Here is a 14,366-nt window from a genome sequence, read left to right on the forward strand (position 1 = left end):
TTTTCCCTTTAGAGCCTGCGGAATAAAAGAGCGTTAGGTATTTAGTAAAAATTGGAAGATGAATAAGATGAACAAGTTCAACGAAAAGATGTATAACTGTTAACGCGTGTTTAATGTTTCTCTCTTATTATCAGTTTTTGTCACAGTTTATCAAAGTGTTATAAGTGGTGTTTGATATCTAAATGTGTGTTTTTAAGTGCTAATTTGACTGGCTATAACTAGAGTTAATCCCTAGAACAGAATTACATAGAATCAATAAAATGCCAAAGACAGAGGATTTTTAACAACAATACATTGGAATTTCTATTATTGAAGGAACATTCCTACAGTAAATGGACTTCTACCGTTAATATTAGTGTAGCAAATTTTCATACTTTTTAACTGATATTAGTGCAGCGTATTTCAACTGAAATATTAAATTTTAGTGCCTCTTTTTTAATAGCAAATTGTTTGTGTAACCAGGAAGTAAAGGATGACGGAAGTGTTTGTCTGTCCTTATTGTAATCGCAAATGCAATCGTAATCATGCAGTTATTGAGTGTTCTAGTTGTTTATCGTGGTTTCATAAAGGCTGTTCCTTGTTAACAAAGTGTTTGTCTGTCCTTATTGTAATCGCAAATGCAATCGTAATCATGCAGTTATTGAGTGTTCTAGTTGTTTATCGTGCTGTTCCTTGTTAACAAATGCGGAATACGATCTATTGGCTGGGAAATTTAAGAAAAACGGGTCTCATAACGGACGTTCAAAAATTGCAAATCAAATGTAAACAAACGTCTTTCTGCTGGCTCGGGCTCTGACATCGGTCATAATATCACTTCTGTAAGTGTTTCTGGAGACACAAGTCTTGAAAGTGAGGTAAAACTAAAAGAGCAAATGTATAGCCTTATAAAGAAACAAAATACTTCGAATAAGGACATTCTTACAATTATGGTCAGCATTATTGACCTCTTATTGAAGCAAAAACAATGTTTGGAAGACTCTTTGAAGGAAATTAATGAGAATGTAAGACTTAAAAATGATCGAATTGACGCTCTGGAGTCGAAGATTGAAGAACTTAGTGTAGAAGTCTCTCAGCTTAAACCGGGTGGAAATAGACAAGAAACAACAAATGCCCCCCTAAACCACTTGTCTGCAGTACAGCAAGTGGACATGTACATGAAATTCAAGAGAGATCCTCCCGTTCAAAAAATATTATGGTATTTAATATTAATGAAAGTCGTTCTGAGGTGACCAAAGATAGAATAGATTATGACAGAGCGCAGATACTTGAGGACCTAAACACTCTTAACTTGCCTGAAATAACTGACTTCAAAGTCTCTCGAGTTGGAAAAAAGGGTGAGAGGTCTAGGCCAATCAAAGTTATATTTGCTGAACCTGGATCTGCTCTTGCTTGCCTAAAACGCAAACTGAGGCTTTATACCACAGCTGTACGCATTAAACCTGATCTGACCCCAACTCAACTAGCCCATTTAAAGCAATTATACTCAGAACTAAATGAGAGAAAGGCCAATGGTGAGAATAATATCGGCATTAAATATAAAAATGGTAATCCGTTTATCACCAAGATTAGCTCCTCTTCAAGTGATGGTTAGTCAAAAAACGGAGTTTAAACCCCCTGAAAATATATTATCAGAATGTTGGTGGTATGAAAACGAAGATCTCAGATTTTAAACAAGCTGTGGCCCTGACTGTATATGATGTTATTATTTTAACTGAGAGCTGGCTTTCGATCAATATAAATGGCTCCGAAATCAACATCAGAGGCTATTCAACATATAGAAAAGATAGGTGTGTGCTGACAAGTGAAAAGCAGTATGGTGAAGGAGTCGTGATGTTTGTCAGGAGCTCACTTTGTCCCAGGCTAGTGAGGACTGATTTTGAATCTGTTGAACATTTGTTTGTTTGTTGCAATTATGGAGGTACCCAACTTATTTTTGCAGGAGTTTATATCCCTCCTAATTCTGGCCTTGATGTTTATCAACACCACTGTGATGCTGTAGAGCAAATTTGTTACAATAATCCATCATCCAAATTAGTTCTATGTGGAGACTACAACCTGCCACATGTCACATGGGGCAGCCATGAAGATCGATTAACTGCAATTGGTCAGCGTATAAGCCATGCAACCTGTTTAGTAGAGTCCTTTACATTTTTAGATTTTAAGCAATTAATTTCTGTTCCTAATGGACGTAATGTTTACTTAGATTTATTTTTCAGTCATTTTAAAGAAACCAATTTTATACGAGCTATTGATTATCTGTTGCCTGAGAGTATGCACCATATTCCTTATGTTGGTGAGATAGCTGTTATGCATCCCCCTCAATTGAAAGTAGAGCATACTTACCTTGATTTCAAAAATGCCAATTATATTGGATTTAACAGCTTTCTTTCCAGTATACAGTGGGGTAGTCTTTTTCAGGATAAAAGTATTCAACTCTGTAGTGACACTTTTTATGAAATCATTAATCTGGGTCTAGCTATGTTTGTTCCAACTAAAGTGTCCAGAAGCTCCAATTTTCCTTCTTACTTTACCTCTGAATTGAGGACAAAAATAATATTGAAAAAGCAAGCACACCAACAATATAGAATAATAAGAATGTAAGATTTATCTGAATGTAAGATTTTGGCCAGACGAGATTATAACAACTATTTAATCAACACTGAAAGCAATATTACTGATAACCCTTACCTATATAACCCTAAAACAAGTTTTGGTCATTTGTTAACCAGCAAAGAAAATCTCACAATCTACCTACCTGTATGTTTTATAATAACAAAAGTGCAGATAATAGTAAAGATATAGCTGATTTATTCGCTAATTTTTTTTCTAATGTTTATTGCAACAGTAATGTAAGAACTCCCAATTTTAGTTTAGAGAATAGGCTTGATTTTTCTATTTGTGATATTGGCTTGTCTGAGGTATTTGATAAACTCTCTAAATTACCTAATAAACTTTCCTGTGGACCTGATAAGATACCTGAGTACATGTTAAGCAGACTTAAATATAGTATATCACTTCCTTTGTTTTTGTTGTTTAATAGATCTATATCAGAGGGTGAGCTTCCAAATATATGGAAATTAAGCTATATAATTCCTGTGTATAAGTCTGGTGAGAGGGATCGCATTGGGAACTATAGAAGCATCTCAAGGCAGTCTGCTGTTCCCAAGATTTTGGATGATATTATATGTGATCAGCTTAGGTGGGCGTGCAAGGGGGTGTTTGATGATAGGCAGCATGGGTTCATTAGTGGTAGATCTACCTCTACTAATCTTGTTTTATATGAGGTTGCCTTGCTGGAGGCCTTCGAGAATGGTTATCAAGTGGATTCAATTTATACCGACTTCTCGAAGGCCTTCGACAGTGTCAATCATGAGTTATTACTAGCAAAACTTAGTTCCCTTGGCTTTAGTGAAAGATCCCTAAGGTGGTTTAGAAGCATGCTGCTGGGTCGTGAGCAGCGTGTTAGGATTGGAGATTCTGAATCTGGAAGTATCTTGGTGACTTCTGGAGTTCCTCAAGGGGGACACTGTTCCCCATTGCTTTTTGATTTATTTCTGACTGACCTTGTAACGTGTTTAACTGACTGTGATTACTTAGCATATGCAGATGATTTGAAACTTTTTCGTGTTATTAAGTCACAGCGGGACTTTGATATCTTACAACACAATCTTACTTCTTTTGTAAAGTGGGCTAATATGAATGATCTCTCTTTAAATATAAATAAGTGCTACTCAATTGGATTCTCTAGACTTAAAAATAAAATGAATAATATATACACTATTGATGACATAGTACTTAGTTCTGTTGACTCAATAAAGGATTTAGGAGTAGTCTTTGATACTCAGCTCAAATTTGGGGAACACTGTGATCTTGTGGAGGGGAAGGCCTCTCAGATGTTAGGTTTTGTTTTACGAACTTGTCGTGACATGTCTATATCTACTTTGAAGATACTTTATTGTTCATTAGAAGTCATTTAGAGTATGCCTCGATCATTTGGTCTCCTTTTTATAATTGTCAGAAAATGCAACTTGAAACAGTCCAAAAGAGGTTTACCCGGTACTGTTCCTACAAGTTGAATATGCAGGATAATCTACTTGACATGGAGGCAATATTGGGACTTCAATTGTTGGAATCTAGAAGGCCTCAAAGTGACCTCAGCTTTATGTATAAGGTTATTCATGGGCTTATTGATTGCCCTGCTCTCATCAACAGCTTTAATTTAAAGGTCCATGAACGCACCCTAAGAAGACATGAACTGTTTGCTTTACCAATCTGTCATTCCAACTATTCTTTACATTCTCCAATCTGTCGAAGTCTTGCCTATTTAAACTTTCACCCTGAACTTGATCCATTTGCAAGCTCACTCTCTGGATTTATTGGTCAACTGGGTCAAATATTTTAATTTATTGTTTTCTTATTGTGTTTGTTGTATGTTTATTTCTTGTGTATATGTTTTGAAGACTAATATGTCTGATAATGTTCGTGAAAGTACTTTTATTATGTTAATTATACATCTTTTACTTTATTTAATATTGTAACCAAATCTTTTGTAAAATGGGGTTTGCCGTATATTGATTGAATAAATGAAGTCATTGAGTATTTTAGAAAGACGTCCAAGTCAGAGCGTAACTCTTACCGACTATTTATTTAATTTTCTAGTTCCTTGCATCCTCAAGATAACCTTGATTCTCTTAAAAAGTAAACAGCATACAAAGACATGGCGCGAAATGTTAAATAAAACAATATATCACTCTAATTAAATTTAATCTATTAATACAATATAGAGAACACAAAAAAGGAACTATAATTCAAAATCTTGTAAACAGAACCACGTAATATTAACTATAGAATATTTTTACTAGTCTATAATCACAATATAGTATCACGTCTAAATTTACAACTTTAATTCAATTTTATAAAATAACCAAAATCTGGTTTCAACTTCTACCTAATGAAGACAAAACTTCTCGAAAAGCTTGAAGCCTGACGAAAACTGGAATAAAAGTTAAACTATTGCTAATCTTTTAATAATTTAATCGCCCAAATCTCTTATCAGATATTAGAAACTTACTTGTACACCCTACCCTAAAAGTATTATTTATTTCTGCCCTGTTCATTACAAATCACAGTAAATCTTATCCTTACACAAAAATAATTTGCATTGATATAAAAAGCTTATAAACGCGAATCTGAATAGTGTCCGGATATTCTCTGTTAACTATAAGTGATTATTGCAGATAATTAATTTTTAACTATATTATATTGTTATCTAGTTATCATCATTTTAATTTGATTTTGTGTAGCTTTAGTTTGAAACCCAACATCTCTGATAGAACGCCTGAAAGGGCTGATAGAATCACTAATTTGATTACGTTGTACAGTATCGGATTTGCTGACAGACCAGAGATCTTGAAAGGGTTTTCCAATTCCTGCAAGAAGAAATGCGCTATTAGGAAATATATTAATTGTTGATAGTAAAATTCAATTATGTAAGTCAAAGTCACACACATATAAGAAAATAGTATTCTTAATATTTTTAAAATAGTTGCACTCGAATTATTTCTATAAAATATTTATACTTGGAACTTCAAAAACAAGTTTAAATACTGTTTTTTTTAATTAAATAATTGCTATAAAGTATTTTTTTTAAATGAACGTAAATCATAAAAATAAGCAGCTATTTTTTATCTATAGTTGAAATAACATCTCTTAGGTATTTCTGGAATAAACCTTAATTATTGAAAAAGCTTTTTGGCGTGTGCAAAATTTAATAAAAATATCCAGGAAGTTATTAAAATCATTTTTTTAAACACATTATACCACAAAATATACGAGGAGAGCATTAACTTAAATTATACTTTCGACATTAAAATCATAGGTCAAGACGAGATAGTTATTATGATACCATTGCAACTGTGCCAATAGCTGTGGGTCCATCGGCGCCGTTATTTAACATAAATCATCAAACCATCATATTTCTTAAGAAGAATTTTTCATGATTTTTTTATCAATATTCTGCTGTATATAATTTGTTTTAAGATTTCGGTTTATAATTGAAATTATCCATTATAGAAATATATTCGATAACATTTTGTGGCGAAATGATTTTATATATATTGTATAGTGCCCCTTGAAGAATTTATTATATAAAGCGTATCATTACGACAATTGTGTCATAAAATATTGGGGTTTCTATTTTACTATTGTATGTCTTCCAAATCGTATTATAGGATAAAGGAATACTGTAAGGATATAAATTTTATAACAATTTAGATAATCCTTATAAAATTATTTAAAAGAACTTTACACAAATTATATTATAATACCTTTTAATAGAGCGTTAATAGTTAATATATTCCTTCCATCACAAAGTGTGTAAGTAAATGGTTGTATTGCAGTTCGTTAAGAAAAGTAAAAAGTAAGAAGTTAAAGCTTTATACAATAAGTATAAAAGCATTATATTCATTGTATAACTAAACAGTATGCTCTTTTATAAAGAGTTTATAGGATAAATTTACCTGAAGTTTTGTTCAATAAAATCAGTTCATACGTAACCTAAAATAATATCAGAATTAATAAAGATCGGTTGCTTTTACAAAATGAATTTGACCGTGTCTCAGTGGAAACAAAAAAAGAGTAGCCATTTTAAAAGATCCTTAAAAAAAATTACCAAAGAATACTTCAGACTAATTGCACTTCTCAATTTCAAATAAAAAATCCCAGGTAATTCTTCTAAGTGTAACAACGAGACTAATTAAAAAAAAATTAAAATTTGATACTTTCTCTGAAATAAAAAAATATATATATAAAATTAAAGAAAAACTTAAGATTTGGGCAACGTCTTTCAATATTAATCAATCCGCATTAAGAGAGCTCTTCGGAATATAGAACCTGACTATTCTTAATATTTTTCCTATAAGTTCCGTTAAGCGATACTTTAGTGCTATTATGTAGTCCCCTAAGGCGCTATAGAATAACACGGCAAATTAACTTGCTGTTTTGCAAGCTTGGGCAGTATAAAATATGGTAACATAAAATTACTTTAAACAAGTGAGTTATGTTATATCTTGTACTTCTTATGATGGGATAAATGCAACTAAAATGTATTTAATTTTTTTGCTGTAAAAATAAGATTTGTCTAAGACTGTCGGCTGAAGACTGGCAACAGTAAGAAGTTTTTAAGAATCAAATCACTCGAGGTGCTAAAAATAGTTTTATAGCGTCTATATTAAATTAAAATTAAATAATAAAACATTATAGGACCTTAATATCGTATAAATCCCGGATGAGAAGATAAGCATTGTAGAACGTTTCTTTTAAGATAAAATTATAGTATTACGTAACCAGATAGTTCGACCATAATGCCTGATTAATCTTAAACCACATCTATGTTTATGTTTGTGATAGAGAACAACGCAATAAAATAGTCTTGGGATAATTCTATTCTGAATTTTAGCAGTAAAAAAGCAAATTATTGTATTAGAGATTCTGACTGCACTTTAAGATACTTATAAAATATTATCTAAATGTATACATGCTCGTAAAATACACCTACACCACAAAAAAAGCACCACTATTAAATAGCTCCTTTAGTATTTTTTTAGTATGTTTTTAGGAATCCTAAAAAAAAATCTAGGTCTGATTTTTTTTAACTGAAAGCGGTGTACTTTTTGTCAAATTGATCATACTCAAGTCCAGTTTCTTATTAGGCAAATTAGCCAAAATGCTGCCCTGCTCTGTAGGGCTTTTAAATCTGATTTTTTTTCTGTAAGAATATAAAAAAAATTCTAACCTTAAATCAACAACAACAAAACTGCCAACACCATTTTCTAGTTTTAAATACGTTTTTAATATTGTTTAATAAGACTTAATGAATGGATTCGTTCTCTACAATAATATGGCCCTAGACGTCCTCGCGCCCTACTATTGTCAACAAGAATATTATTGTGAATATTCATACATGAAATATTAGTACTAGCACCAATAAATGCGCCCAGAAAGACTTTTACTCCTTACACACAATCGAAGAGCCAGACTTAAAGGAAGTTTAAAAAGAAACAGACTTAAAGGAAGTTTTTACCATCAAACAAGGAAAACTTCAATTACAAATTCTCAACAAAACAGCTCAATTTTAAAGAAGCAAGTCAGATTTAAAGGCCCTACAGAGAAGGGAAGAATGTTTGAAAGCAGTAGAAGTACCCCAGAATCAAAAGGTATTAAATTAGTATTCCTTCTTTTGTGACGGTCAGCTACTTGGCTAATTTGCCTAATAAGATATTTAGCTAGAAAGAATCACTAACAGATATCATCGATGATGATTCTATAACAGATATTTTCAATTATAAAACGAAATCTCAAACCGGAATAAAACCATACCTAAAACAACTCTTACAGACATATTGTTAAGAAGACATGAAAAAAGTCTTCTAAACAATTCTGATGGTTGTTGTTAAGTAGCGGCCATAATAACCCATTAGGAGTTTAACAATAGTGTTATCAAGTTTTTTAGACAAAACAAAATAGTTTTAAAACAGTGAGCTGTTAATTTCGCATTCTGTAATTTTAACGCCAAACGGCATTTAAACGTTATTTATAATTTAATCTATATTTTTCAGCGCGATAATTTTTCAGGTAATAAACGAGGGGGTAACCATTAAAAGCTATTTATTTTCAATTTCTTTACTAAATAACGTTGTCCCCTTCAAAATTCTCGATTACAACTAATCGATTTGTCCTACGTTTTATGAACTCCTTAAAATGGTCAAATCGGTGTCCTTTTATGATATCAATTTTAAGCTGCTATTCCAATAAATCACATGTTTAACTATATGATATTCTTTTGGGTTGGCAGTCAATGGCCATCCTTAGATTTTGCTTAGATATAACTATCGGAATTCCTTCAGATTTAAGCCCGAAGAACAAACTTGTTCCTCGGGCAACAATTTTAACCAATACAAAAACAACTCTTCATCTCCAAATTTTTCGTGGAAATTCTACTGCCGATCAGGTTGCGAACAAAAATTCTCTAAATTTTTTTGCAACTCCTCTTACCTTGAGTTTTTTCTTAGCGTCAACTTTGTAAGCTGTATTCAATATCGAAACAGATTCAGCAAGTTGTTCATTAAGTAAAAAATATTTCACGTCTAGATGCTGCCAGCATCAAAAATTAATTAAGAACAAGCCAGAACGACAATGAGGTGCGCGATTTTTTCGGATTTTTAGGGTACCCCCTCGAACGTGGTTGTGGCAAAAATATCCATTGAAACAAAATTAAAATTTAGACAATATTAAGACTAGGTTATAAAAGAAGTTGGCATAATCGGAATATTTCTACCACCGATAAAAATTAGATATTTTGTTTCATACCTTTAAAAGATCAATTGCTAATTTTAACACGTTATTGGCGACAGTCAGTTCATCTTTCTTATGTGGCTTCTGCTCAATCTGTAAGTGCAAATTGATTTGTTCCGTTATTAGAACCGAAAGGTTTCGGTACTTTTTGTTAATTTTCGTTCCTAGAGTAATGAAGCGTAAAAGCATAACACCCAATGCGACACACCATATCAGTGCTTCTAAATAATATTGGGAAAACGACACTGTTTCCTAAAAATGCGAATAAATAGAGCGTTGTAAAAACAGTTGGAAGATATGTATACTTACCTTTAAAATTTCTGCACATAAGAAGGCTAGTAAAAGTAACGTTACGACAAAAGTTGTAGATACGATTACATCTACAGATCGTTGAGGACCACGTTTTTTCAAGTAAGATCGTACTGACAACCAAGTTTTAATATTTCTAACCTAATTTAGAGTTTAACAAATGCCAGTAAAAATAAGCCTAAAAACGCGTCAACTCACCTTATTGAGCCTAAAATGTGGAATCTCCGACTTTCGTGCCCGCCTGGATGATGTAAGATGGGAGAACAATTTAGCATACAAAAGTCGTTGTTTAAAAGTTCTTTCCGCTATCGCCAAAAGAAAAAAAACCATACACGCTAAAATAAAACGCTGTATCATAGCTACAGCGACTATACAACGTTCCCTAAAACAAAATTTTTAGAAATGATTACCAATATTGAATATTCTTAATTATACAGAATTATAAATGAATAAATAATACTTCAATTACATAATTATAAAAAGGCACCTATAAATATTAACATAATTTTAAATCTTAAAATACTTTCTAAAGCAACTCTTGGTTAATATCCATAAGTAAACAGTTTTTGGGAAAAAAATCTATTATCATTCAATTAGATTTATCAGAAAAAACTAATTGAAAAGAACATGTTTGTATGTGATTGTATACTAAAAAATATTTTTATATTTAACTGAATTCCAATCATACGAATTGCCTTTTTGTTTTAATAATATGGTTGTGACTTGTTTAAATGATCAATTAAGCTTCTGGCTCAAGACAAAGGGATCAAGCATTAAGAACCTTTATCAGCTTCGAAAAATAAGCGAAAAAAAAAGAATTTGGCTTAGGCACAGGATCTAAAAAACCATTAGGATTCTTAAAATATCCATTACAAAATCTGTTCTTCTCTTTTCTATTATTTTATAAGCTCATAATACTCATAAATAGTACTCAAAAAATTCATATATTCTAAATTAAATATGTCCGTAAATTATTCAAAATTTAAAAAACTAATTCGACAGAAAACTAAATATATCTTTTGTTATAATTATTTCGTCAAAAATTTTGGCCGCCTGGTCTTAGATACGAGCCTATAACGTGATTTTTACCAGTAATATATTTTTGATTATAAATTGTATTTTTTTACCAGTGTCCCCACAACGATTGGCTCATTTAAACGTTTTCCTATCAATAATCTGTAATTCGGAAATCGTTCCTTCATAAACTCTTGGTTTTAAGATATCACATGATGCAAGTTCTTATATTAAAAGCGCGTCAACTTGTTCAGAAAGCAAAAATTCCATTATTGAAAATAAATTAAATGAAGATTGTCATATTGAAAAATAATTAAAAAAAAAGTTATTGCGAATATGTTTTTAAGGTCACAGTCTGTGGCTGAGGGAAATTAAAGTAAGAAATTTACAATTTTAAATATTTTTAAATCCGTCTTCAAAAACCAGATCAACCAAACCAAGATATCACTTTCCTTATGTAAAAAATACCTAATCAGAATGTACAGTGGAGTCGGATAAAATGCAGTAATTTTGTTTTAATCTTTAATCTACACGTTTTTTTATTACCTACTAAGGGTTACACCTACTGGTCATCAATGACATAAAATTCAATGTCACCGAAATCATTTAGATCGAAAACCTTAATTTTATCGATATTGATCAAGAATAGCATTTTTAGAGTAGTTTTGAGATATCTATAAACTGTATATAGCGTAAATAAATGGAAAGATTGTGTGTGGACATAGTCCATCCTTGGTGGCAAACACAATTATCCAGATATAATAAAGGGTTTCCGAAAACATACCAAAAATTATATGTTTTTAAATGTAAATAAAACATCGAAAAATTAACGTTATTCCATAATTTTGTTTTAATCCAAAGTTTCATCGACAGCATTTAGGTTTTAAATAAAATATCATTCCTTCCATTCATATGTCCTCCGCGACTACGAATGCAGGAGCGAATTCGATGAACCCAATTTTCGGTCACTTTGGGGAATAAATCTATATTTATGTCACGAATACAGCGCTCTATGTTCGTTTTCAAGTCCTGGATTGTTTGCAGTTTGTTCGCATATACTATTGACTTAATGTAACCCGGTAAAAAATAATCTAACCGTGTTAAATCGCAGCTTCTTGGAGGCCAAGCATTTGGTCGAAATTGACCAAATCTTATTCTATAAATCAATGGTTTCACCAGAAGTGTGATAAGTCCTGTTGAAAGAAGTGAAGAAGTTGAAAGATGCCAGCCAAAACAAAGTCCGATATTTTTCACTATTAACTGTAACCGTATTTCCTTCCGCATTTTGGAAAAACTAAGGTCCGATAATGCTATCATGCCATAAACCACACCAGACTGAGTGCAAAGGTTTCTCAACAATCTCAGGTAAATTATTTTCATTCCAAAAACGACAGTTTTGCTTGTTCACCTAACCGTTTAGCCAAAAATGACCCTCATCAGAAAGAAACATTTTCTTAAAAGAATAATTTTTTAAGTTTCCCTTGAGCCCAATTAGTTCTTGGGTCAACACCATCTTGTAAGGGTATAAAGCCAAATCCCGCATTAAAATTCGCCAAGAGGTCATGCTTGAGAATCCAAGTTCTTCAGAACGACGATTTACCGACAAATTGGCATTCTCGGTAACACTGGCTCTTACCGCAGCAATATTGTCTGGGTTTCTTGCAGTTTGTCGTCGCTGTGGTGTTTTCTTATCGTGTAGAGTAAATTTATTTTCAAACATATTTACGATTTGACAAATTGAAAGCACAGTACGAAAATTGTTGGATCCGAAATTTTCACGTACCAAGCGACTGGTTTCAACAAAAGATCGATTATTTTCATAAAACTTTTGAATAATAATGAGACTTTCTTGAAGCGGCTATGCTGAACCCAACTGTCAAAAAATAACAATATTATTGTTTCTATCATGGCCGCCGTGATATTTTGAAAACATATGGCTATTGGGAAACCCTTTAGAATAGTTCTGGTTAATTTTGTTTTTGTTTTTAAAATTCTTCTTTTTATCATATTAAAAACTCATTAAATTATAAAAAGCTAGTTATTGAGAAAAATATAATTTTTAGATGCGTCATGTAGGTACAGTGAAAGCTCCCATAAGCGGACACTTACGGTTCCGTAACTTTTGTCCGCTTATGGGAGGTGTCCGTTTAAAAGAGAGTATGTGAGTATAGAGTATAAATAACGGGGTATATAATCATGAGGAAAATGAAACAGAAACTCGCCACATTTTTAAAGTATGTATTTATGTTATATATCTATATGTATGTATACGCATACAAAAACATAAATGCTTCAATACATGGTACGAGAATTAAAAAAAAAAAACATTATTCTTTAGCTTTTTGAAAAAAGTTTAAAATGTTTGTCTAACGAAGTTTCACCATCTTTTGCTGAAGGAGACAATTTTCGTAATAACTTTCTAAATTTTTTAAATGTTGAAATGCAGTGAAATCATCTTTAGCAAATTTTTTCAATATAGAAATATGATTTAGAGCTTCCCCATATGAATTTATAGTTTTTGAACCTCTTAGTGAGTCCACCAGTTCCACTTCTTCTTCTGAGTCGTTTGGACTACCATATTCAAGTTGGCCTGGGCTTTCTACATCCAAATTCGAAAAGTTGTCAATGGCATTTTCTTCTGTTGTTATGTTATTGTCTAAGGCCAGGAAATCATCTACTTTCTGGGGGTCTGCTACTCCTAAATGTTTGGCATGTCGCAGTAACTGAGCCAGTGTCGCTAAGGGCAGATCGTCTTCAGCATCGTAATAATTTTGCTCAGCAAATTCTGAGCTACATCCAGTTTTTCTGAATCCAGCTTTACCAAAACAGTTTTTAATTGTAGATGAATTTACTTTATCCCAAAATTTTTTTCATAGAATACAAAGCTTCTAACACATTAATAGACTTTGTAAGCTCAGATAAGCTTTGGACATCGTAAATTTTTGTTAAAATATAATAAATAAATTTAAAGTTCTGTATAATACCTTGATCCAAGGGCTGACAAACTGAAGTTGTGTTTGGCGATAAAAATATAATTTTTACATTTTTCATTTTCAGATCACGAGGATAGAGCATGCATTGTCTAAAAATAAAAGAACTTGCCTTTTTTGGATTCCCATTTTCCGGTCGAATTCCAGTAACCACTCAGACATGGTTTCTCGGGTCATCCATGCCTTTTTGTTGGAGTTCCAAGTCGTTGGTAGATCCTTAATAGCAACGTTTTTTAAAGCACGGGGACGAGCCGCTTTCCCGATCACAATCAAATCGCATTTTTCACCGGCCATATTTGCACAGAGTAAAATGCAACACAGGTAAAATCTTTAGACAACTTTCCACCCACACATGTTTCTCCTTTAAGGGACAGAGTTTTGTCAGACAATGCGCGAAAAAAAGTCCACTTTCATCTGCGTTGTACACGTCTTCTCGTTTGTAGCCAAGCAACATGGACGGAAGTTTCTCCAAAAATTGTGACATATCAACTTGATTTACTGCAGCAGCTTCGCCAGATATCTCTTGCGCCACTTTTGCAGCCACCCGTCGGACGCACTGAAATGATTATAGCCCAAAGTAATGGCAATTTCTTTAGCTTTCATTTTCACTAACGGCCCTGAGATTGGAATGTTCTGACTTCTAGCTTTCACAAACCACTCAAAACATATTTTGTCTATAGCAAAACCTTCCTTTTTTAAAAA

The 14,366-nt window shown here is 32.3% G+C and overlaps 1 protein-coding gene across 1 annotated transcript in view; it reads right to left on the reverse strand.

The window, feature by feature from the left end:
- Window positions 1-4,751: 4,751 nt before the first annotated feature.
- The window catches only part of LOC126736897 (protein phtf), a 31,356-nt gene continuing 21,741 nt past the window's right edge, over window positions 4,752-14,366 (reverse strand). Inside the window, exons 12-15 of the mRNA XM_050441523.1 lie at window positions 9,859-10,042; window positions 9,661-9,801; window positions 9,367-9,603; window positions 4,752-5,429 (exon numbers count right to left, since the gene is read on the reverse strand). Coding sequence (XP_050297480.1) covers window positions 5,280-5,429; window positions 9,367-9,603; window positions 9,661-9,801; window positions 9,859-10,042 — 712 coding nt within the window. The 3' untranslated portion in view covers window positions 4,752-5,279. The remainder of the gene's footprint in view (window positions 5,430-9,366; window positions 9,604-9,660; window positions 9,802-9,858; window positions 10,043-14,366) is intronic.

This window comes from Anthonomus grandis, chromosome 5 (assembly GCF_022605725.1).
Source record: "Anthonomus grandis grandis chromosome 5, icAntGran1.3, whole genome shotgun sequence".
Lineage (NCBI taxonomy): Eukaryota > Metazoa > Arthropoda > Insecta > Coleoptera > Curculionidae > Anthonomus > Anthonomus grandis.